The following is a 26,992-nucleotide window of genomic DNA, read 5'->3' on the forward strand; positions in this document are numbered from 1 at the left end:
GAATCCAGGTGTCTTTTATCGGCATGTCTCTTGATCCTGCCTTGAGCACGGTCAAGCGCGGTTTTGGTCTCCTGCCAGACCCTGGAGAACTCCTCGGTCAGAAGATCGGCCCCTGGCACACCAAAGACAGGAGGTACCGGCAGAGGAACACCTGGATGTTGGCCGTAGACAATAAAGAAGGGTGATTTGGAGGAGGACTCACTGGTATGGTTGTTGTAGGTGAATTCGGCCCACTGGAGTAGGCTGGACCAGTCGTTCTGATGGGCGTTGGAAAAATGCCGGAGATAAGTCACAAGGACTTGATTAGTACGTTCTGCCTGGCCATTGGTCTGGGGATGGTAGAAAGAGGAGAAGTCCAACGTTACTTCCATCATACGGCACAGGGCCCTCCAAAACCGAGAGGTGAACTGAACCCCTCTGTCGGAAACGATATGCTTGGGGAAGCCATGAATCTGGAAAACATGGGTGACGAAGAGCTTCGCCAATTCAGGCGCGGATGGTAAGCCTGGCAGAGCAATAAAATGGGCCATTTTAGAAAATTGATCCACCACGACCAAGATGACGGTGTGGCCCGCAGACCGAGGCAGATCTGTAATAAAGTCCATTGCGACGTGCTGCCTGGGAACCAAAGGAACCGGAAGTGGGTGTAAGCGTCCAGAGGGTAGGTGCCGAGGAACTTTGTTTCTGGCACACGATGGGCACGAGGCGATGAAACTTCGGACATCTTGAAGAAGGGATGGCCACCAGTAAAAACGAGAGATGAGAAGCATTTTCTTGACGCCCACATGACCGGCCAGCTTGGAGGCATGACTCGCTTCCTCTCGATTTCTTGCACGAAGGTCTTACCTGGCTGTAACGAAGTCAAGCTAATGGGTGCGACCATGATGACTTTACTGGTGTCCACAATGTGTGATGGCTCCTCTTCGTTATCGAAGACCAGAAAGGACCTGGATAAAGCATTTGCTTTGAGATTCTTGTCACTGGGACGGAAATGCAGCTCAAAATTGAACCGGGCAAAGAATAGCGACCACCTGGCTTGCCTGGGATTAAGTCTTTGTGCTGACTGGATGTATGCCAGGTTCTTGTGGTTGGTGTAGATTTTAAATGGATGTACAGCTCCTTCCAGAAGATACCGCCACTCCTCCAGGGCCAATGTGATCGCAAGTAGCTCTCTGTCACCAATGGCGTAGTTTCTCTCTGCGGTGGAGAACATCTTGGAGAAGAAACTGCAGGTGAGCAGTCGACCGGGATCTCTCAGAAAGAACCGCCCCAGCTCCGATGGCCGATGCGTCTACCTCGAGGATAAAAGGCTTGTTGGCTTCAGGACGATGGAGTACAGGCGCTGTAGCGAAGTCTCAAGGTTTGAAAGGCGTCTTCAGCTTCCGGGGACCAGAGGTGAGGGTTTGCTCCCTTTCGGGTTAAGGCGGAGATAGGAGCAGTCAAAGTAGAAAAGTGTGGAATAAATTGCCGGTAATAATTGGCAAAACCAAGGAATCGTTGAATCGCCTTGATTCCCTGGGGGATGCGGCCACTTGAGCACGGCGGACACTTTTCCCGGGTCCATACGTAGGCCAGAGTCTGAAATGATATAGCCCAAGAACGGTAGAGAGGACTGCTCGAAGGCGCACTTCTCAAGTTTGGCCTAAAGCCGATGCTCTCTCGACTGTAGCAAGACTTGGCAGACATCTTTTCTGTGGGTAGCCAGATCCGAAGAAAATACAAGGATATCGTCCAAGTACACCACCACACAGGAGTAGAGAAGGTCTCGAAACACATCTTTTACGAACTCCTGGAACACTGCGGGAGCATTGCACAGGCCAAAGGGCCTGACCAGATATTCATAGTGGCCATCCCGGGTATTGAAAGCGGTCTTCCACTCGTCTCCGGAACGAATGCGGATCAGATTATAAGCCCCTCGGAGATCCAATTTCGTGAAGACCCGTGCCCCCGTAGACGGTCGAATAGCTCCGGAATGAGAGGCAGTGGATATTTGTTTTTGATGGTGATATCATTGAGGCCCCGGTAATCAATGCATGGACGAAGGGATCCATCCTTCTTCTTGACAAAAAAGAACCCTGCTCCTGCAGGCGAAGATGACTTGCGGATAAAGCCTCTGGCCAAGTTTTCTTGGATATACTCGGTCATAGCCAGAGTCTCGGAGGGAGACAGAGGATAGATCCGACCACGAGGGGGAGTAGACCCTGGGACAAGATCGATTGGGCAATCATAGGGCCGATGCAGGGGCAGAACCTCCGCCTCCTTCTTGTAAAGACGTCTGAAAAAGCCCAATAGGCCGAAGGTAAGTCTTTAGAGACTGACATGGGAGACTTGGAGTTCTTCGGTTGGACAGAGGACAGACATCTGTCTTGACATTACTGTCCCCAACGCAGGATATCCCCGGATCGCCAGTCCAAGACAGGCTTGTGAGTTCTCAACCAGGGTAGGCCCAAGAAGATGGTATGGGATAGCGCAGGCAGCACATAAAAGACTATTTTCTCCCAGTGTAAGGCTTCAATCTGAAGTTCCACTTCTTCGGTGACCTGAGTAACGGACATCCGCAAGGGTCGACCGTCGACTGAAGCAATCTGCAGAGGAGTCTCCAGGGATCGGACTGGGATCCGAAGTCTCTCAACCGCCTCGAACTGAATAAAGTTGTCAGCTGTGCCTGAATCAATGTAAGCCCACTCAGAGGAGTGTTTGGAGCCTATGTGCAAGAACGGAGAGAATCAAGGTTAGAGAGGAATCACAATTACCTAGGGAGGTGTTTCCCGGGCGTATTGGACAGGAGCGGAGGAAGTGGGATAGAAGCAGAGCCTCTGTTCCACCCTCTCTCTCCGACGCTCCTCCACCGGTTTGACACGATCCACTTGCCTGGGTTCCGGGGCAGGAACCACAGAAGACAACACTGGATGGGAGCGGGGCGGACTACGAGCGGCTGAAAAAACGCGAGGTCTTCTCTCCCTAGCGGCCTCACGGGATCGCTCCTGAAATCGTAGGTCGATGCGAGTGGCCAGGGAGATCAAGTCCTCCAGGGAGGATGGAGTATCACGTCCTGCTAACTCGTCCTTGACCAGAGAGTCCCCGCCAAAAGGCTCCTACCAAGGCCTCATTGTTCCACCCCAACTCTGAGGACAGGGTACGAAACCGAATGGCGCACTGACCTACCGAGAGCATGCCCTGGTGGAGATTAAACAGCGCCTCGGTAGTAGAGACCAAGCGACCTGGTTCATCGAACACCCTCCGAAAGGTGTCCAGAAAAATGGAGAGCTGGGAGACAATGGGGCCGTGTCACTCCCAGAGAGAGTTTACCCAAGCTAGGGCCTCACCCTCCAAGTGAGACACAACAAAAGCTACCTTGGCCCGATCAGTAGGGTACCGCAGGGAGACAGCTCAAAGTGTAGCTGACATTGATTTAGGAACCATCTGCACAGTTTGGGATCGCCGTTATACCGTGAGGGTTTTGCCAAACGGGGTGGTGGGTGGGGGGTAGCCACAGGGGCTGGAGCAGAGGCCACGGTCTGGAGGGCCAGAAGACGGTTATCCACTGAGGCCATGTAGTTTAAAATATGGGCCTGAGTGTCGCGCTGCTGTGCGAGCTCCTGCTGAAGACCCGCTATCTGGGGGGCGCTAGTGGGGTCAGAGGCCTGTAAGGACGACAGACGGGATTCCATAGATTTGAGGAAGGACATTATCCTCGTCTGGTTTTCGCGTATTAACAGAAGTTCCTTTTGAGTCGGGGTCGAGGTACCAGCAGGGTCCATGGCCTGATTATACTGTGAGACCTAGAGAGCTCCGGGAGTTGAACCCTCAGGACCGCGACGACGAACCTGCCTAGGGCGAGCTGGCCAGGTGTACCACCCCCTATACAGGGAGCGTTAGGGGCAGACCCAGGGGAGACTATCGCCGCGGAAGCTGATACCTGGGGACAACCGGAGGAAGATGCAGGCAGGGGATGTGCAGGCGACCAGACGGGGGATGATGACGACCACAGGGGAGACAGCTGTAGCCGCGGAGATGGTGGTGGAGAACCAAGGAGGAGGCAGGAATGGGTAGCAGGTGAGACGCTGGAACAGGCAGGCGAAGGCAGGAACAGGCAGGACCTGGAAGGGAACACAGGAGCGTAACTAATAGGGAAACTAGCGGGAAACCAGGAAAGGTACGAAGCGTAGAGAGAAGGTACGCTGGAGAGCGTGGACCCGATATCAGAACGTGAAACACAACTGATAATCAGGCAGGGAGGAGAGGGAGAGACTGCCTGATATCGGGAACGCTGGAGAACTTCCGGGTCAGGGTGCGGCAGAGTAATGGGACCAAGAGATAGGGCACCTAGTCTAGGGGGGCGTGCGCTTGCGTACCTGAGGAGGAGCCGAGGCCGGCCACAGGACAGGAGAAGAGGCACTAGATGGACAGGCATCAGCAGAGGAGGCGGGCCGAGAGGACCGGAAGTGCCTGAGTGACGTGGAGGCACGGGAGGAAGCGGGGACCGCCGGCGCCATGATGACAGAAGACGTAGCAGAGGCAGACAGGCCGGCGGTGGCAGGGGCACGGGGAGGAAGAGCTGCGGTGGCGGCGGTCAGAGCGGGGGCCGCCAACGCTGTAGGGAGAGCAGAAGCAGTGAGCGCGACAGGCGCCGGGGAGGAGGTGAGCGTGACAGGTGCCGGGGAGGAGGTGAGCGTGACAGTTTGCCTCATACTGTATACTTTCCCCTTAATTGTAAAGTGTCCGCTATGTGATTATTTGCCCAGTACTTACCGATGTTGTTTATTCTTATAGTTTTACCACATGTCCTATACCTGTTGACCAATAAACAAGTTAGACTACAGAGAACGGTTATTTGGAAAAAAGTGGTTTATGCTGTATGCCAGATTGCACATCGTATCAACGTGTATGAAGACAGAACAACCACATCATGAACTGAGCCACAGATATATTGTACTAGGAGTTGACAAATTCTGCCATTTGTCTCTGACATGCTTCAGGCCTCAGTGGAAGTGAACTGGTAGCAGTAGTCATAGTTCTTAGGACGAGGGGGAATGGGTGGAGGTTGGTCTGGGATTGGTATGTTCTCCAGGTCCAACAACCGCAGCTTGAGTTCAGTGTTCAGCAGGAGATCCAGGTCAGTGCGTGTCCGCTCACTGGGCATTTCCCGACCCAACAGTGCATTTAAGCCATCCAGCCACAAGCAAAACTGCAGATAATTGAAAAGAAAGAAGATTAGCAAAGTACAGGGGTCCCAAGTCTGCACAAGACCAACCATCATAATCTCCAGCCCACCACTGACATAGAGATGGGAAATTAGGTGGTATGAGGCACCATTCAAGAATGGACCATCACATATGTCCATATGTGTCAATATGCCTCTTGCCTCAGACCACCAAATCTCGGTACAAGACCCCTTTAAAATTTTTCACTCTGTTTCATTGCAGCCATTTGGTAAATTAAAAAAAAAGTTCATTTTTCTCATTAATGTACACTCTGCACCACATCTGGACTGAAAAAACAAATGTAGACATTTTTGCAAATTTATTAAAAAAGGAAAACTGAAATCTCCCATGGTCATAAGTCTTCAGCCCCTTTGCTCAGTACTGAGTAGAAGCACCTTTTGAGCTAGTACAGCCATGAGTCTTGGGAATGATGCAACAAGTTTTTCACCCCTGGATTTGGGGATCCTCTGCCATTCTTCCTTGCAGAAACTCTCCAGTTCCGGCAGGTTGGATGGTGAACGTCAATGGACAGCCATTTTCAGGTCTCTCCAGAGATACTCAATTGGGTTTAGGTCAGGGCTGTGGCTGGGCCAGTCAGGAGTAGTCACAGAGGTGTTCTGAAGCCACTCCTTTGTTAGTTTAGCTGTGTACTTAGGGTCATTGTCTTGTTGGAAGGTGAACCTTTGGCCAAGTCTGAGGTCCAGAGCACTCTGGAAGAGGTTTTCATCCAGGATATCACTGTACTTGGCCGCATTCATGTTTCCTTCAATGGCAACCAGTCGTCCTGTCCCTGCAGCTGAAAAACACCCCCACATAGCATGATGCTGTCACCACCATGTTTTACTGTTAGGATTGTATTGGGCAGGTGATGAGCAGTGCCTGGTTTTCTCCACACAACGCTTAGAATTCATCACCAAAAAGTTCTATCTTCGTCTCATCAGACCAGAGAATCTTATTTCTCAGTCTGGGAGCCCTTCATATGTTTTTTAGCAAACTGTATGAGGGCTTTCATATGTCTGGCACAGAGGAGAGTCTTCCATCGGGCCACTCTGCCATAAAGGCCCGACTGGTAGAGGGCTGTAGTGATAGCTGACTCTGTGGAACTTTCTCCCATCTCCCTACTGCATATGTGGAGCTCAGCCACAGTGATCTTGGGGCTCTTCTTAACCTCCCACACCAAGGCTCTTCTCCCACGATTGCTCAGTTTGGGTGGACAGCCAGGTCTAGGAAGACTTCTGGTGGTCCCAAACTTCGTTCAATTAAGGATTATGGAGGCCACTGTGCTCTTAGGAACCTTGAGTGCTGCAGAAATTCTTCTGTAACCTTGGACAGATCTGTGCTTTTCCACAATTCTGTCTCTGAGCTCCTTGGCCAGTTCCTTTGGCCTCATGATTCTCATTGGTGTGACATGCACTGTGAGCTGTGAGGTCTTATATAGACAGGTGTGTGACTTTACAAATCAAGTCCTATCAGTTTAAACGCAGCTGGACTCCAGTGAAGGAGTAGAACCATCTCAAGGAGGATCACAAGGAAATGGACAGCATGTGACTTAAATAGGAGTGTCTGAGCAAAGGGGCTGAATACTTATGACCATGGAATATTTCAGTTATTTTTTTAATAAATTTGCAAAATTTATACATTTCTGTGTTTCCCAGTCAAGATGGGATGCAGAGTGTACATTAATGAGAAAAAAATTAACTTTTTTGAATTTACCAAATGGCTGCAATGAAACTGTGAAAAATGTAAAGGGGTCTGAATACTTTCCATACCCACCGTATATACTGTACATGAAGAGGAGACTGGGACAGTAGGATAGTATTGTACAGGCGGTAAACCAGTTAGGTTATCTTTACATCCTGCATATGAAGTTTCTATGGTGGGCTGGGATTGTTTGTACAGTTATCCCATGTTTGCCAGCTGGGCAGCCTACTTGACTACTATTACTTTTCCTCCTGACCATTGCCTTCTTCCTGAAGACCATACACTCATACAAATACTAAACCTTACATCAGCAGAAGAGGGGGCGATGAAATTCAGGCAGCTGTCCACATCATAGCAGATGGAAAATGCTTGTTCCATGAGGTCCTGTAACAAGAAAGGACAAGATTCGCAAGCTAGCCCTCTCACATAAGCACCACTGCCACGGACTCTTGTCACTCACTTTATTCTGCTTCCCAGAGTTCTTCTCTTTCATGTGTGGACAATCTTTTCCTGATAAAACATATTTGATGTCGGCAACTGAAACTGAAATGCAAAAGTGTAAAAAAAGGGGTCTCCAAATATCCCAGCATGCCATATTTCCCGTGTGACATCAGACTCCTGATCCCACCCGGCCGCATGTGACATCACCAGACTCCTGATCCCACCCTGCCACATGTGACATCACCAGACTCCTGATCCCACCCTGCTACATGTGACATCACCAGACTCCTGATCCCACCCTGCTACATGTGACATCACCAGACTCCTGATCCCACCCTGCCACATGTGACATCAGACTCCTGATCCCACCCTGCCACATGTGACATCAGACTCATGATCCCACCCTGCCACATGTGACATCAGACTCCTGATCCCACCTTGCCACATGACATCACCAGACTCCTGATCCCACCTTGCCACATGACATCACCAGACTCCTGATCCCACCTTGCTACATGTGACATCACCAGACACCTGATCCCACCTTGCTACATGTGACATGATCAGATTCCTGATCCCACCCTGCCACATGTGACATCACCAGACTCCTGATCCCACCCTGCCACATGTGACATCACCAGACTCCTGATCCCTCCCTGCTACATGTGACATCACCAGACTCCTGATCCCACCCGGCCACATGTGACATCAGACTCCTGATCCCACCTTGCTACATGTGACATCACCAGACTCCTGATCCCACCCTGCCACATGTGACATCATCAGACTCCTGATCCCACCTTGCTACATGTGACATCACCAGACTCCTGATCCCACCCTGCCACATGTGACATCAGACTCCTGATCCCACCTTGCTACATGTGACATCACCAGACTCCTGATCCCACCAGGCCACATGTGACATCACCAGACTCCTGATCCCACCCTGCCACATGTGACATCAGACTCCTGATCCCACCTTGCTACATGTGACATCACCAGACTCCTGATCCCACCCTGCCACATGTGACATCAGACTCCTGATCCCACCCTGCCACATGTGACATCACCAGACTCCTGATCCCACCTTGCTACATGTGACATCATCAGACTCCTGATCCCACCCGGCCACATGTGACAACAGACTAATGATCCCACCATACCACATGTGACATCACCAGACTCCTGATCCCACCCTGCTACATGTGACATCACTATCCGATAGTTTAGGCAAAAATATTAATTTTCCCAACCAATAATTAAACTATCGTTCCAAAAAATTAGGAAACTCTATTAAAAAATAGATAATTCTTTGATATAATGACACATAAGACATACACATTAAAAATGGTACATGATTAGACAACACGGGGTACGTCCTTTTAAAACGTGGTATCAATTATACAGATTTTTTCAGGACACAATTATCCTCTCATAAAGTTGTCCTCAATTCATATATATATTAACCTCTGGAAATTAATTATCCACATTAATTAATAGAAGGAAAAACCATATGCATTTTATAAATATCTCTAGTTATTTACATAGTTTTATTAAAAATTATTTGAGATGAGAAAATGAATAATATAGTCTTATATATATTCTTTGTTATGCTGCCTCCTAGTGGTAAAAAAATAAATAAATTATCCATTGAAAAATTCATGAGTAACCATCTTCATTTATTTTCTTTCCTACTATTCCTCATATATGGATTGTAGAGAGCGCTGGGCACTACTCAATTGCATAAAAATAAAAAATCAATAAAGTGCAAAATGTTTGTTAAAAAGTCCATGCATAGTGCAGAAAAGCTTATTATAAATAGTGCCAGGCAGTCTTCACAACACAAACATACATGAGCCTCAGAACGACACACCACAGGTTAAATGCTGACGGACCACATGTAGGAATCCCCTTAACGCGCGTTTCGCTTTATTGCTTCTTCCGAGTAACGTGGTGGGTGTCTGGACCGTAGGAACCCGTGCCTGCTGCCCATCAGGTAAAATATACACTTCATATAGGAGCGCTTTGGTTATTTGACTTTGGTGAGCAATATGTTTAGGTCATTGAACCATAAGATTTTTGAGTAGTAACAAGCACACTGATGAAGGAACGAGCGACGAGGAGTGACGTGCATACTGATGAAGGAACGAGTGACGAGTAGTGACGTGCACACTGATGAAGGAACGAGTGACGAGGAGTGACGTGCACACTGATGAAGGAACGAGTGATGAGGAGTGACGTGCATACTGATGAAGGAACGAGTGACGAGTAGTGACGTGCACACTAATGAAGGAACGAGTGACGAGGAGTGACGTGCACACTGATGAAGGAACGAGTGATGAGGAGTGACGTGCACACTGATGAAGGAACGAGTGACGAGGAGTGACGTGCATACTGATGAAGGAACGAGTGACGAGTAGTGACGTGCACACTGATGAAGGAACGAGTGACGAGTAGTGACGTGCATACTGATGAAGGAACGAGTGACGAGTAGTGACGTGCACACTGATGAAGGAACGAGTGACGAGTAGTGACGTGCATACTGATGAAGGAACGAGTGACGAGTAGTGACGTGCACACTGATGAAGGAACGAGTGACGAGTAGTGACGTGCACACTGATGAAGGAACGAGTGACGAGGAGTGACGTGCACACTAATGAAGGAACGAGTGACGAGTAGTGACGTGCACACTGATGAAGGAACGAGTGACGAGGAGTGACGTGCACACTGATGAAGGAACGAGTGACGAGTAGTGACGTGCACACTGATGAAGGAACGAGTGACGAGGAGTGACGTGCACACTGATGAAGGAACGAGTGACGAGTAGTGACGTGCACACTGATGAAGGAACGAGTGACGAGTAGTGACGTGCACACTGATGAAGGAACGAGTGACGAGGAGTGACGTGCACACTGATGAAGGAACGAGTGACGAGTAGTGACGTGCACACTGATGAAGGAACGAGTGACGAGGAGTGACGTGCACACTGATGAAGGAACGAGTGACGAGTAGTAACAAGCACACTGATGAAGGAACGAGTGACGAGGAGTGACGTGCACACTGATGAAGGAACGAGTGACGAGTAGTGACGTGCACACTGATGAAGGAACGAGTGACGAGGGGCGTGACGTGCACACTGATGAAGGAACGAGTGACGAGTAGTGACGTGCACACTGATGAAGGAACGAGTGACGAGTAGTGACGTGCACACTGATGAAGGAACGAGTGACGAGTAGTGACGTGCACACTGATGAAGGAACGAGTGACGAGGAGTGACGTGCACACTGATGAAGGAACGAGTGACGAGTAGTGACGTGCACACTGATGAAGGAACGAGTGACGAGGAGTGACGTGCACACTGATGAAGGAACGAGTGACGAGTAGTGACGTGCACACTGATGAAGGAACGAGTGACGAGGAGTGACGTGCACACTGATGAAGGAACGAGTGACGAGTAGTGACGTGCACACTGATGAAGGAACGAGTGACGAGTAGTGACGTGCACACTGATGAAGGAACGAGTGACGAGGAGTGACGTGCACACTGATGAAGGAACGAGTGACGAGTAGTGACGTGCACACTGATGAAGGAACGAGTGACGAGTAGTGACGTGCACACTGATGAAGGAACGAGTGACGAGGAGTGATGTGCACACTGATGAAGGAACGAGTGACGAGTAGTGACGTGCACACTGATGATGGGGCGAGTAACGAGTAGTGACGTGCACACTGATGAAGGAACGAGTGACGAGGAGTGACGTGCACACTGATGAAGGAACGAGTGACGAGTAGTGACGTGCACACTGATGAAGGAACGAGTGACGAGTAGTGACGTGCACACTGATGAAGGAACGAGTGACAAGTAGTGACGAGCACACTGATGAATGAACGAGTGACGAGTAGTGATGTGCACACTGATGAAGGAACGAGTGACGAGTAGTGACGTGCACACTGATGAAGGAACGAGTGACGAGGAGTGACGTGCACACTGATGAAGGAACGAGTGACGAGTAGTGACGTGCACACTGATGAAGGAACGAGTGACGAGTAGTGACGTGCACACTGATGAAGGAACGAGTGACGAGGAGTGACGTGCACACTGATGAAGGAACGAGTGACGAGGAGTGACGTGCACACTGATGATGGGGCGAGTAACGAGTAGTGACGAGCACACTGATGAAGGAACGAGTGACGAGGAGAGACGTGCACACTGATTAAGGAACGAGTGACGAGTAGTGACGTGCACACTGATGAACGAACGAGTGACGAGGAGTGACGTGCACACTGATGAACGAACGAGTGACGAGTAGTGACGTGCACACTGATGATGGGGCGAGTAACGAGTAGTGACGAGCACACTGATGAAGGAACGAGTGACGAGGAGTGACGTGCACACTGATTAAGGAACGAGTGACGAGGAGTGACGTGCACACTGATGAAGGAACGAGTGACGAGTAGTGACGTGCACACTGATGATGGGGCGAGTAACGAGTAGTGACGAGCATACTGATGAAGGAACGAGTGACGAGTAGTGACGTGCACACTGATGAAGGAACGAGTGACGAGTAGTGACGTGCATACTGATGAAGGAACGAGTGACGAGTAGTGACGTGCACACTGATGAAGGAACGAGTGACGAGTAGTGACGTGCACACTGATGAAGGAACGAGTGACTAGTAGTGACGTGCACACTGATGAAGGAACGAGTGACGAGGAGTGACGTGCACACTGATGAAGGAACGAGTGACGAGGATTGACGTGCACACTGATGAAGGAACGAGTGACGAGTAGTGTCGTGCACAATGATGAAGGAACGAGTGACGAGGAGTGACGTGCACACTGATGAAGGAACGAGTGACGAGTAGTGACGTGCACACTGATGAAGGAACGAGTGACGAGTAGTGACGTGCACACTGATGAAGGAACGAGTGACGAGTAGTGACGTGCACACTGATGAAGGAACGAGTGACGAGGAGTGACGTGCACACTGATGAAGGAACGAGTGACGAGTAGTGACGTGCACACTGATGAAGGAACGAGTGACGAGTAGTGACGTGCATACTGATGAAGGAACGAGTGACGAGTAGTGACGTGCACACTGATGAAGGAACGAGTGACGAGTAGTGACGTGCACACTGATGAAGGAACGAGTGACGAGTAGTGACGTGCACACTGATGAAGGAACGAGTGACGAGGAGTGACGTGCACACTGATGAAGGAACGAGTGACGAGGATTGACGTGCACACTGATGAAGGAACGAGTGACGAGTAGTGTCGTGCACAATGATGAAGGAACGAGTGACGAGGAGTGACGTGCACACTGATGAAGGAACGAGTGACGAGTAGTGACGTGCACACTGATGAAGGAACGAGTGACGAGTAGTGACGTGCACACTGATGAAGGAACGAGTGACGAGTAGTGACGTGCACACTGATGAAGGAACGAGTGACGAGGAGTGACGTGCACAATGATGAAGGAACGAGTGACGAGTAGTGACGTGCACACTGATGAAGGAACGAGTGACGAGTAGTGACGTGCACACTGATGAAGGAACGAGTGACGAGTAGTGACGTGCACACTGATGAAGGAACGAGTGACGAGGAGTGACGTGCACACTGATGAAGGAACGAGTGACGAGGAGTGACGTGCACACTGATGAAGGAACGAGTGACGAGGAGTGACGTGCACACTGATGAAGGAACGAGTGACGAGTAGTGACGTGCACACTGATGAAGTAACGAATGACGAGTAGTGACGTGCACACTGATGAAGGAACGAGTGACGAGTAGTGACGTGCACACTGATGAAGGAACGAGTAACGAGGAGTGAAGTGCACACTGATGATGGGGTGAGTAACAAGTAGTGACGTGCACACTGATGAAGGAATGAGTGACGAGGAGTGACGTGCACACTGATGAAGGGGTGAGTGACGAGTAGTGACGTGCACACTGATGAAGGAACGAGTGACGAGTAGTGACGTGCACACTGATGAAGGAACGAGTGACGAGTAGTGACGTGCACACTGATGAAGGAACGAGTGACGAGTAGTGACGTGCACACTGATGAAGGAACGAGTAACGAGTAGTGACGTGCACACTGATGAAGGAACGAGTAACGAGTAGTGACGTGCACACTGATGAAGGAACGAGTAACGAGTAGTGACGTGCACACTGATGATGGGGCGAGTAACGAGTAGTGACGTGCACACTGATCTTGGGGCGAGTAACGAATAGTGACGAGCACACTGATGATGGAGCGAGTAACCAGTAGTGATGAGCACACTGATGATGGAGCGAATAACAAGTAGTGACGTGCACACTGATGATGGGGCGAGTAACGAGTAGTGACGTGCACACTGATGATGGAGCGAGTAACGAGTAGTGACGAGCACACTGATGAAGGAACGAGTGACGAGTAGTGACGTGCACACTGATGAAGGAACGAGTGACGAGTAGTGACGTGCACACTGTTGAAGGAACGAGTGACGAGTAGTGACGCGCACACTGATGAAGGAACAAGTGACGAGTAGTGACGCGCACACTGATGAAGGAAGGAGTGACGAGTAGTGACGCGCACACTGATGAAGGAACGAGTGACGAGGAGTGACGTGCACACTGATGAAGGAACGAGTGACGAGGAGTGACGTGCACACTGATGAAGGAACGAGTGACGAGTAGTGACGTGCACACTGATGAAGGAACGAGTGACGAGGAGTGACGAGCACACTGATGATGGAGCGAGTAACGAGTAGTGACGTGCACACTGATGATGGAGCGAGTAACGAGTAGTGACGTGCACACTGATGATGGAGCGAGTAACGAGTAGTGACGTGCACACTGATGATGGGGCGGGTAACGAGTAGTGACGTGCACACTGATGAATGAACGAGTGACGAGTAGTGACGTGCACACTGATGAAGGAACGAGTGACGAGTAGTGACGTGCACACTGATGAAGGAACGAGTAGTGATGTGCACACTGATGAAGGAATGAGTGACGAGTAGTGACGTACACACTGATGAAGGAACGAGTGACGAGGAGTGACGAGCACACTGATGATGGAGCGAGTAACGAGTAGTGACGTGCACACTGATGATAGAGCGAGTAACGAGTAGTGACGTGCACACTGATGATGGGGCGGGTAACGAGTAGTAACGTGCACACTGATGATGGAGCGAGTAACAAGGAGTGATGTGCACACTGATCATGGGGCGGGTAACGAGTAGTGACGTGCACACTGATGATGGAGCAAGTAACGAGTAGTGACGTGCACACTGATGATGGGGCGGGTAACGAGTAGTAACGTGCACACTGATGATGGAGCGAGTAACAAGGAGTGATGTGCACACTGATCATGGGGCGGGTAACGAGTAGTGACGTGCACACTGATGATGGGGCGAGTAACAAGTAGTGACGTGCACACTGATGATGGGGCGAGTAACGAGTAGTGACGTGCACACTGATGATGGAGCGAGTAACGAGTAGTGACGAGCACACTGATGATGGAGCGAGTAACGAGTAGTGACGTGCACACTGATGAAGGAACGAGTGACGAGTAGTGACGTGCACACTGATGAAGGAACGAGTGACGAGTAGTGACGTGCACACTGTTGAAGGAACGAGTGACGAGTAGTGACGCGCACACTGATGAAGGAACGAGTGACGAGTAGTGACGCGCACACTGATGAAGGAACGAGTGACGAGTAGTGACGCGCACACTGATGAAGGAACGAGTGACGAGGAGTGACGTGCACACTGATGAAGGAACGAGTGACGAGGAGTGACGTGCACACTGATGAAGGAACGAGTGACGAGTAGTGACGTGCACACTGATGAAGTAACGAATGACGAGTAGTGACGTGCACACTGATGAAGGAACGAGTGACGAGTAGTGACGTGCACACTGATGAAGGAACGAGTAACGAGGAGTGAAGTGCACACTGATGATGGGGTGAGTAACAAGTAGTGACGTGCACACTGATGAAGGAATGAGTGACGAGGAGTGACGTGCACACTGATGAAGGGGTGAGTGACGAGTAGTGACGTGCACACTGATGAAGGAACGAGTGACGAGTAGTGACGTGCACACTGATGAAGGAACGAGTGACGAGTAGTGACGTGCACACTGATGAAGGAACGAGTGACGAGTAGTGACGTGCACACTGATGAAGGAACGAGTAACGAGTAGTGACGTGCACACTGATGAAGGAACGAGTAACGAGTAGTGACGTGCACACTGATGAAGGAACGAGTAACGAGTAGTGACGTGCACACTGATGATGGGGCGAGTAACGAGTAGTGACGTGCACACTGATCTTGGGGCGAGTAACGAATAGTGACGAGCACACTGATGATGGAGCGAGTAACCAGTAGTGATGAGCACACTGATGATGGAGCGAATAACAAGTAGTGACGTGCACACTGATGATGGGGCGAGTAACGAGTAGTGACGTGCACACTGATGATGGAGCGAGTAACGAGTAGTGACGAGCACACTGATGAAGGAACGAGTGACGAGTAGTGACGTGCACACTGATGAAGGAACGAGTGACGAGTAGTGACGTGCACACTGTTGAAGGAACGAGTGACGAGTAGTGACGCGCACACTGATGAAGGAACAAGTGACGAGTAGTGACGCGCACACTGATGAAGGAACGAGTGACGAGTAGTGACGCGCACACTGATGAAGGAACGAGTGACGAGGAGTGACGTGCACACTGATGAAGGAACGAGTGACGAGGAGTGACGTGCACACTGATGAAGGAACGAGTGACGAGTAGTGACGTGCACACTGATGAAGGAACGAGTGACGAGGAGTGACGAGCACACTGATGATGGAGCGAGTAACGAGTAGTGACGTGCACACTGATGATGGAGCGAGTAACGAGTAGTGACGTGCACACTGATGATGGAGCGAGTAACGAGTAGTGACGTGCACACTGATGATGGGGCGGGTAACGAGTAGTGACGTGCACACTGATGAATGAACGAGTGACGAGTAGTGACGTGCACACTGATGAAGGAACGAGTGACGAGTAGTGACGTGCACACTGATGAAGGAACGAGTAGTGATGTGCACACTGATGAAGGAATGAGTGACGAGTAGTGACGTGCACACTGATGAAGGAACGAGTGACGAGGAGTGACGAGCACACTGATGATGGAGCGAGTAACGAGTAGTGACGTGCACACTGATGATGGGGCGGGTAACGAGTAGTAACGTGCACACTGATGATGGAGCGAGTAACAAGGAGTGATGTGCACACTGATCATGGGGCGGGTAACGAGTAGTGACGTGCACACTGATGATGGAGCAAGTAACGAGTAGTGACGTGCACACTGATGATGGGGCGGGTAACGAGTAGTAACGTGCACACTGATGATGGAGCGAGTAACAAGGAGTGATGTGCACACTGATCATGGGGCGGGTAACGAGTAGTGACTTGCACACTGATGATGGGGCGAGTAACAAGTAGTGACGTGCACACTGATGATGGGGCGAGTAACGAGTAGTGACGTGCACACTGATGATGGAGCGAGTAACGAGTAGTGACGAGCACACTGATGATGGAGCGAGTAACGAGTAGTGACGTGCACACTGATGAAGGAACGAGTGACGAGGGGCGTGACGTGCACACTGATGAAGGAACGAGTGACGAGTAGTGACGTGCACACTGATGAAGGAACGAGTGACGAGTAGTGACGTGCACACTGATGAAGGAACGAGTGACGAGTAGTGACGTGCACACTGATGAAGGAACGAGTGACGAGTAGTGACGTGCACACTGATGAAGGAACGAGTGACGAGGAGTGACGTGCACACTGATGAAGGAACGAGTGACGAGTAGTGACGTGCACACTGATGAAAGAACGAGTGACGAGGAGTGACGTGCACACTGATGAAGGAACGAGTGACGAGTAGTGACGTGCACACTGATGAAGGAACGAGTGACGAGGAGTGACGTGCACACTGATGAAGGAACGAGTGACGAGTAGTGACGTGCACACTGATGAAGGAACGAGTGACGAGTAGTGACGTGCACACTGATGAAGGAACGAGTGACGAGGAGTGACGTGCACACTGATGAAGGAACGAGTGACGAGTAGTGACGTGCACACTGATGAAGGAACGAGTGACGAGTAGTGACGTGCACACTGATGAAGGAACGAGTGACGAGGAGTGATGTGCACACTGATGAAGGAACGAGTGACGAGTAGTGACGTGCACACTGATGATGGGGCGAGTAACGAGTAGTGACGTGCACACTGATGAAGGAACGAGTGACGAGGAGTGACGTGCACACTGATGAAGGAACGAGTGACGAGTAGTGACGTGCACACTGATGAAGGAACGAGTGACGAGTAGTGACGTGCACACTGATGAAGGAACGAGTGACGAGTAGTGACGTGCACACTGATGAAGGAACGAGTGACAAGTAGTGACGAGCACACTGATGAATGAACGAGTGACGAGTAGTGATGTGCACACTGATGAAGGAACGAGTGACGAGTAGTGACGTGCACACTGATGAAGGAACGAGTGACGAGGAGTGACGTGCACACTGATGAAGGAACGAGTGACGAGTAGTGACGTGCACACTGATGAAGGAACGAGTGACGAGTAGTGACGTGCACACTGATGAAGGAACGAGTGACGAGGAGTGACGTGCACACTGATGAAGGAACGAGTGACGAGTAGTGACGTGCACACTGATGATGGGGCGAGTAACGAGTAGTGACGAGCACACTGATGAAGGAACGAGTGACGAGGAGAGACGTGCACACTGATTAAGGAACGAGTGACGAGTAGTGACGTGCACACTGATGAACGAACGAGTGACGAGGAGTGACGTGCACACTGATGAACGAACGAGTGACGAGTAGTGACGTGCACACTGATGAAGGAACGAGTGACGAGTAGTGACGTGCACACTGATGAAGGAACGAGTAACGAGTAGTGACGTGCACACTGATGAAGGAACGAGTAACGAGTAGTGACGTGCACACTGATGAAGGAACGAGTAACGAGTAGTGACGTGCACACTGATGATGGGGCGAGTAACGAGTAGTGACGTGCACACTGATCTTGGGGCGAGTAACGAATAGTGACGAGCACACTGATGATGGAGCGAGTAACCAGTAGTGATGAGCACACTGATGATGGAGCGAATAACAAGTAGTGACGTGCACACTGATGATGGGGCGAGTAACGAGTAGTGACGTGCACACTGATGATGGAGCGAGTAACGAGTAGTGACGAGCACACTGATGAAGGAACGAGTGACGAGTAGTGACGTGCACACTGATGAAGGAACGAGTGACGAGTAGTGACGTGCACACTGTTGAAGGAACGAGTGACGAGTAGTGACGCGCACACTGATGAAGGAACAAGTGACGAGTAGTGACGCGCACACTGATGAAGGAAGGAGTGACGAGTAGTGACGCGCACACTGATGAAGGAACGAGTGACGAGGAGTGACGTGCACACTGATGAAGGAACGAGTGACGAGGAGTGACGTGCACACTGATGAAGGAACGAGTGACGAGTAGTGACGTGCACACTGATGAAGGAACGAGTGACGAGGAGTGACGAGCACACTGATGATGGAGCGAGTAACGAGTAGTGACGTGCACACTGATGATGGAGCGAGTAACGAGTAGTGACGTGCACACTGATGATGGAGCGAGTAACGAGTAGTGACGTGCACACTGATGATGGGGCGGGTAACGAGTAGTGACGTGCACACTGATGAATGAACGAGTGACGAGTAGTGACGTGCACACTGATGAAGGAACGAGTGACGAGTAGTGACGTGCACACTGATGAAGGAACGAGTAGTGATGTGCACACTGATGAAGGAATGAGTGACGAGTAGTGACGTACACACTGATGAAGGAACGAGTGACGAGGAGTGACGAGCACACTGATGATGGAGCGAGTAACGAGTAGTGACGTGCACACTGATGATAGAGCGAGTAACGAGTAGTGACGTGCACACTGATGATGGGGCGGGTAACGAGTAGTAACGTGCACACTGATGATGGAGCGAGTAACAAGGAGTGATGTGCACACTGATCATGGGGCGGGTAACGAGTAGTGACGTGCACACTGATGATGGAGCAAGTAACGAGTAGTGACGTGCACACTGATGATGGGGCGGGTAACGAGTAGTAACGTGCACACTGATGATGGAGCGAGTAACAAGGAGTGATGTGCACACTGATCATGGGGCGGGTAACGAGTAGTGACGTGCACACTGATGATGGGGCGAGTAACAAGTAGTGACGTGCACACTGATGATGGGGCGAGTAACGAGTAGTGACGTGCACACTGATGATGGAGCGAGTAACGAGTAGTGACGAGCACACTGATGATGGAGCGAGTAACGAGTAGTGACGTGCACACTGATGAAGGAACGAGTGACGAGTAGTGACGTGCACACTGATGAAGGAACGAGTGACGAGTAGTGACGTGCACACTGTTGAAGGAACGAGTGACGAGTAGTGACGCGCACACTGATGAAGGAACGAGTGACGAGTAGTGACGCGCACACTGATGAAGGAACGAGTGACGAGTAGTGACGCGCACACTGATGAAGGAACGAGTGACGAGGAGTGACGTGCACACTGATGAAGGAACGAGTGACGAGGAGTGACGTGCACACTGATGAAGGAACGAGTGACGAGTAGTGACGTGCACACTGATGAAGTAACGAATGACGAGTAGTGACGTGCACACTGATGAAGGAACGAGTGACGAGTAGTGACGTGCACACTGATGAAGGAACGAGTAACGAGGAGTGAAGTGCACACTGATGATGGGGTGAGTAACAAGTAGTGACGTGCACACTGATGAAGGAATGAGTGACGAGGAGTGACGTGCACACTGATGAAGGGGTGAGTGACGAGTAGTGACGTGCACACTGATGAAGGAACGAGTGACGAGTAGTGACGTGCACACTGATGAAGGAACGAGTGACGAGTAGTGACGTGCACACTGATGAAGGAACGAGTGACGAGTAGTGACGTGCACACTGATGAAGGAACGAGTAACGAGTAGTGACGTGCACACTGATGAAGGAACGAGTAACGAGTAGTGACGTGCACACTGATGAAGGAACGAGTAACGAGTAGTGACGTGCACACTGATGATGGGGCGAGTAACGAGTAGTGACGTGCACACTGATCTTGGGGCGAGTAACGAATAGTGACGAGCACACTGATGATGGAGCGAGTAACCAGTAGTGATGAGCACACTGATGATGGAGCGAATAACAAGTAGTGACGTGCACACTGATGATGGGGCGAGTAACGAGTAGTGACGTGCACACTGATGATGGAGCGAGTAACGAGTAGTGACGAGCACACTGATGAAGGAACGAGTGACGAGTAGTGACGTGCACACTGATGAAGGAACGAGTGACGAGTAGTGACGTGCACACTGTTGAAGGAACGAGTGACGAGTAGTGACGCGCACACTGATGAAGGAACAAGTGACGAGTAGTGACGCGCACACTGATGAAGGAACGAGTGACGAGTAGTGACGCGCACACTGATGAAGGAACGAGTGACGAGGAGTGACGTGCACACTGATGAAGGAACGAGTGACGAGGAGTGACGTGCACACTGATGAAGGAACGAGTGACGAGTAGTGACGTGCACACTGATGAAGGAACGAGTGACGAGGAGTGACGAGCACACTGATGATGGAGCGAGTAACGAGTAGTGACGTGCACACTGATGATGGAGCGAGTAACGAGTAGTGACGTGCACACTGATGATGGAGCGAGTAACGAGTAGTGACGTGCACACTGATGATGGGGCGGGTAACGAGTAGTGACGTGCACACTGATGAATGAACGAGTGACGAGTAGTGACGTGCATACTGATGAAGGAACGAGTGACGAGTAGTGACGTGCACACTGATGAAGGAACGAGTAGTGATGTGCACACTGATGAAGGAATGAGTGACGAGTAGTGACGTGCACACTGATGAAGGAACGAGTGACGAGGAGTGACGAGCACACTGATGATGGAGCGAGTAACGAGTAGTGACGTGCACACTGATGATGGGGCGGGTAACGAGTAGTAACGTGCACACTGATGATGGAGCGAGTAACAAGGAGTGATGTGCACACTGATCATGGGGCGGGTAACGAGTAGTGACGTGCACACTGATGATGGAGCAAGTAACGAGTAGTGACGTGCACACTGATGATGGGGCGGGTAACGAGTAGTAACGTGCACACTGATGATGGAGCGAGTAACAAGGAGTGATGTGCACACTGATCATGGGGCGGGTAACGAGTAGTGACGTGCACACTGATGATGGGGCGAGTAACAAGTAGTGACGTGCACACTGATGATGGGGCGAGTAACGAGTAGTGACGTGCACACTGATGATGGAGCGAGTAACGAGTAGTGACGAGCACACTGATGATGGAGCGAGTAACGAGTAGTGACGTGCACACTGATGAAGGAACGAGTGACGAGGGGCGTGACGTGCACACTGATGAAGGAACGAGTGACGAGTAGTGACGTGCACACTGATGAAGGAACGAGTGACGAGTAGTGACGTGCACACTGATGAAGGAACGAGTGACGAGTAGTGACGTGCACACTGATGAAGGAACGAGTGACGAGTAGTGACGTGCACACTGATGAAGGAACGAGTGACGAGGAGTGACGTGCACACTGATGAAGGAACGAGTGACGAGTAGTGACGTGCACACTGATGAAAGAACGAGTGACGAGGAGTGACGTGCACACTGATGAAGGAACGAGTGACGAGTAGTGACGTGCACACTGATGAAGGAACGAGTGACGAGGAGTGACGTGCACACTGATGAAGGAACGAGTGACGAGTAGTGACGTGCACACTGATGAAGGAACGAGTGACGAGTAGTGACGTGCACACTGATGAAGGAACGAGTGACGAGGAGTGACGTGCACACTGATGAAGGAACGAGTGACGAGTAGTGACGTGCACACTGATGAAGGAACGAGTGACGAGTAGTGACGTGCACACTGATGAAGGAACGAGTGACGAGGAGTGATGTGCACACTGATGAAGGAACGAGTGACGAGTAGTGACGTGCACACTGATGATGGGGCGAGTAACGAGTAGTGACGTGCACACTGATGAAGGAACGAGTGACGAGGAGTGACGTGCACACTGATGAAGGAACGAGTGACGAGTAGTGACGTGCACACTGATGAAGGAACGAGTGACGAGTAGTGACGTGCACACTGATGAAGGAACAAGTGACGAGTAGTGACGTGCACACTGATGAAGGAACGAGTGACAAGTAGTGACGAGCACACTGATGAATGAACGAGTGACGAGTAGTGATGTGCACACTGATGAAGGAACGAGTGACGAGTAGTGACGTGCACACTGATGAAGGAACGAGTGACGAGGAGTGACGTGCACACTGATGAAGGAACGAGTGACGAGTAGTGACGTGCACACTGATGAAGGAACGAGTGACGAGTAGTGACGTGCACACTGATGAAGGAACGAGTGACGAGGAGTGACGTGCACACTGATGAAGGAACGAGTGACGAGTAGTGACGTGCACACTGATGATGGGGCGAGTAACGAGTAGTGACGAGCACACTGATGAAGGAACGAGTGACGAGGAGAGACGTGCACACTGATTAAGGAACGAGTGACGAGTAGTGACGTGCACACTGATGAACGAACGAGTGACGAGGAGTGACGTGCACACTGATGAACGAACGAGTGACGAGTAGTGACGTGCACACTGATGATGGGGCGAGTAACGAGTAGTGACGAGCACACTGATGAAGGAACGAGTGACGAGGAGTGACGTGCACACTGATTAAGGAACGAGTGACGAGGAGTGACGTGCACACTGATGAAGGAACGAGTGACGAGTAGTGACGTGCACACTGATGATGGGGCGAGTAACGAGTAGTGACGAGCATACTGATGAAGGAACGAGTGACGAGTAGTGACGTGCACACTGATGAAGGAACGAGTGACGAGTAGTGACGTGCATACTGATGAAGGAACGAGTGACGAGTAGTGACGTGCACACTGATGAAGGAACGAGTGACGAGTAGTGACGTGCACACTGATGAAGGAACGAGTGACTAGTAGTGACGTGCACACTGATGAAGGAACGAGTGACGAGGAGTGACGTGCACACTGATGAAGGAACGAGTGACGAGGATTGACGTGCACACTGATGAAGGAACGAGTGACGAGTAGTGTCGTGCACAATGATGAAGGAACGAGTGACGAGGAGTGACGTGCACACTGATGAAGGAACGAGTGACGAGTAGTGACGTGCACACTGATGAAGGAACGAGTGACGAGTAGTGACGTGCACACTGATGAAGGAACGAGTGACGAGTAGTGACGTGCACACTGATGAAGGAACGAGTGACGAGTAGTGACGTGCACACTGATGAAGGAACGAGTGACGAGGAGTGACGTGCACACTGATGAAGGAACGAGTGACGAGGAGTGACGTGCACACTGATGAAGGAACGAGTGACGAGTAGTGACGTGCACACTGATGAAGGAACGAGTGACGAGTAGTGACGTGCATACTGATGAAGGAACGAGTGACGAGTAGTGACGTGCACACTGATGAAGGAACGAGTGACGAGTAGTGACGTGCACACTGATGAAGGAACGAGTGACGAGTAGTGACGTGCACACTGATGAAGGAACGAGTGACGAGGAGTGACGTGCACACTGATGAAGGAACGAGTGACGAGGATTGACGTGCACACTGATGAAGGAACGAGTGACGAGTAGTGTCGTGCACAATGATGAAGGAACGAGTGACGAGGAGTGACGTGCACACTGATGAAGGAACGAGTGACGAGTAGTGACGTGCACACTGATGAAGGAACGAGTGACGAGTAGTGACGTGCACACTGATGAAGGAACGAGTGACGAGTAGTGACGTGCACACTGATGAAGGAACGAGTGACGAGGAGTGACGTGCACACTGATGAAGGAACGAGTGACGAGTAGTGACGTGCACACTGATGAAGGAACGAGTGACGAGTAGTGACGTGCACACTGATGAAGGAACGAGTGACGAGTAGTGACGTGCACACTGATGAAGGAACGAGTGACGAGGAGTGACGTGCACACTGATGAAGGAACGAGTGACGAGGAGTGACGTGCACACTGATGAAGGAACGAGTGACGAGGAGTGACGTGCACACTGATGAAGGAACGAGTGACGAGTAGTGACGTGCACACTGATGAAGTAACGAATGACGAGTAGTGACGTGCACACTGATGAAGGAACGAGTGACGAGTAGTGACGTGCACACTGATGAAGGAACGAGTAACGAGGAGTGAAGTGCACACTGATGATGGGGTGAGTAACAAGTAGTGACGTGCACACTGATGAAGGAATGAGTGACGAGGAGTGACGTGCACACTGATGAAGGGGTGAGTGACGAGTAGTGACGTGCACACTGATGAAGGAACGAGTGACGAGTAGTGACGTGCACACTGATGAAGGAACGAGTGACGAGTAGTGACGTGCACACTGATGAAGGAACGAGTGACGAGTAGTGACGTGCACACTGATGAAGGAACGAGTAACGAGTAGTGACGTGCACACTGATGAAGGAACGAGTAACGAGTAGTGACGTGCACACTGATGAAGGAACGAGTAACGAGTAGTGACGTGCACACTGATGATGGGGCGAGTAACGAATAGTGACGTGCACACTGATCTTGGGGCGAGTAACGAATAGTGACGAGCACACTGATGATGGAGCGAGTAACCAGTAGTGATGAGCACACTGATGATGGAGCGAATAACAAGTAGTGACGTGCACACTGATGATGGGGCGAGTAACGAGTAGTGACGTGCACACTGATGATGGAGCGAGTAACGAGTAGTGACGAGCACACTGATGAAGGAACGAGTGACGAGTAGTGACGTGCACACTGATGAAGGAACGAGTGACGAGTAGTGACGTGCACACTGTTGAAGGAACGAGTGACGAGTAGTGACGCGCACACTGATGAAGGAACAAGTGACGAGTAGTGACGCGCACACTGATGAAGGAACGAGTGACGAGTAGTGACGCGCACACTGATGAAGGAACGAGTGACGAGGAGTGACGTGCACACTGATGAAGGAACGAGTGACGAGGAGTGACGTGCACACTGATGAAGGAACGAGTGACGAGTAGTGACGTGCACACTGATGAAGGAACGAGTGACGAGGAGTGACGAGCACACTGATGATGGAGCGAGTAACGAGTAGTGACGTGCACACTGATGATGGAGCGAGTAACGAGTAGTGACGTGCACACTGATGATGGAGCGAGTAACGAGTAGTGACGTGCACACTGATGATGGGGCGGGTAACGAGTAGTGACGTGCACACTGATGAATGAACGAGTGACGAGTAGTGACGTGCACACTGATGAAGGAACGAGTGACGAGTAGTGACGTGCACACTGATGAAGGAACGAGTAGTGATGTGCACACTGATGAAGGAATGAGTGACGAGTAGTGACGTGCACACTGATGAAGGAACGAGTGACGAGGAGTGACGAGCACACTGATGATGGAGCGAGTAACGAGTAGTGACGTGCACACTGATGATGGAGCGAGTAACGAGTAGTGACGTGCACACTGATGATGGGGCGGGTAACGAGTAGTAACGTGCACACTGATGATGGAGCGAGTAACAAGGAGTGATGTGCACACTGATCATGGGGCGGGTAACGAGTAGTGACGTGCACACTGATGATGGAGCAAGTAACGAGTAGTGACGTGCACACTGATGATGGGGCGGGTAACGAGTAGTAACGTGCACACTGATGATGGAGCGAGTAACAAGGAGTGATGTGCACACTGATCATGGGGCGGGTAACGAGTAGTGACGTGCACACTGATGATGGGGCGAGTAACAAGTAGTGACGTGCACACTGATGATGGGGCGAGTAACGAGTAGTGACGTGCACACTGATGATGGAGCGAGTAACGAGTAGTGACGAGCACACTGATGATGGAGCGAGTAACGAGTAGTGACGTGCACACTGATGAAGGAACGAGTGACGAGTAGTGACGTGCACACTGATGAAGGAACGAGTGACGAGTAGTGACGTGCACACTGTTGAAGGAACGAGTGACGAGTAGTGACGCGCACACTGATGAAGGAACGAGTGACGAGTAGTGACGCGCACACTGATGAAGGAACGAGTGACGAGTAGTGACGCGCACACTGATGAAGGAACGAGTGACGAGGAGTGACGTGCACACTGATGAAGGAACGAGTGACGAGGAGTGACGTGCACACTGATGAAGGAACGAGTGACGAGGAGTGACGTGCACACTGATGAAGGAACGAGTGACGAGGAGTGACGTGCACACTGATGAAGGAACGAGTGACGAGTAGTGACGTGCACACTGATGAAGTAACGAATGACGAGTAGTGACGTGCACACTGATGAAGGAACGAGTGACGAGTAGTGACGTGCACACTGATGAAGGAACGAGTAACGAGGAGTGAAGTGCACACTGATGATGGGGTGAGTAACAAGTAGTGACGTGCACACTGATGAAGGAATGAGTGACGAGGAGTGACGTGCACACTGATGAAGGAACGAGTGACGAGTAGTGACGTGCACACT

General features: G+C 50.9%; 1 protein-coding gene across 6 annotated transcripts in view; it reads right to left on the reverse strand.

Moving 5' to 3' along the window:
- Positions 1–4,830: 4,830 nt before the first annotated feature.
- Positions 4,831–26,992, reverse strand: part of ELMO3 (engulfment and cell motility 3) — a 285,235-nt gene continuing 263,073 nt past the window's right edge. For all 6 annotated transcript variants that reach the window (XM_073564248.1, XM_073564250.1, XM_073564249.1 and 3 more), the window contains 3 exons: positions 7,366–7,448; positions 7,212–7,289; positions 4,831–5,188 (listed from right to left, as the gene is read on the reverse strand). In XM_073564248.1, the coding sequence (XP_073420349.1) occupies positions 4,976–5,188; positions 7,212–7,289; positions 7,366–7,448 (374 nt within the window). In that variant the 3' untranslated portion in view covers positions 4,831–4,975. The remainder of the gene's footprint in view (positions 5,189–7,211; positions 7,290–7,365; positions 7,449–26,992) is intronic.

This window comes from Dendrobates tinctorius, unplaced genomic scaffold (genome assembly GCF_039654945.1).
Source record: "Dendrobates tinctorius isolate UK_male_01 unplaced genomic scaffold, ASM3965494v1 ptg000440l, whole genome shotgun sequence".
NCBI lineage: Eukaryota > Metazoa > Chordata > Amphibia > Anura > Dendrobatidae > Dendrobates > Dendrobates tinctorius.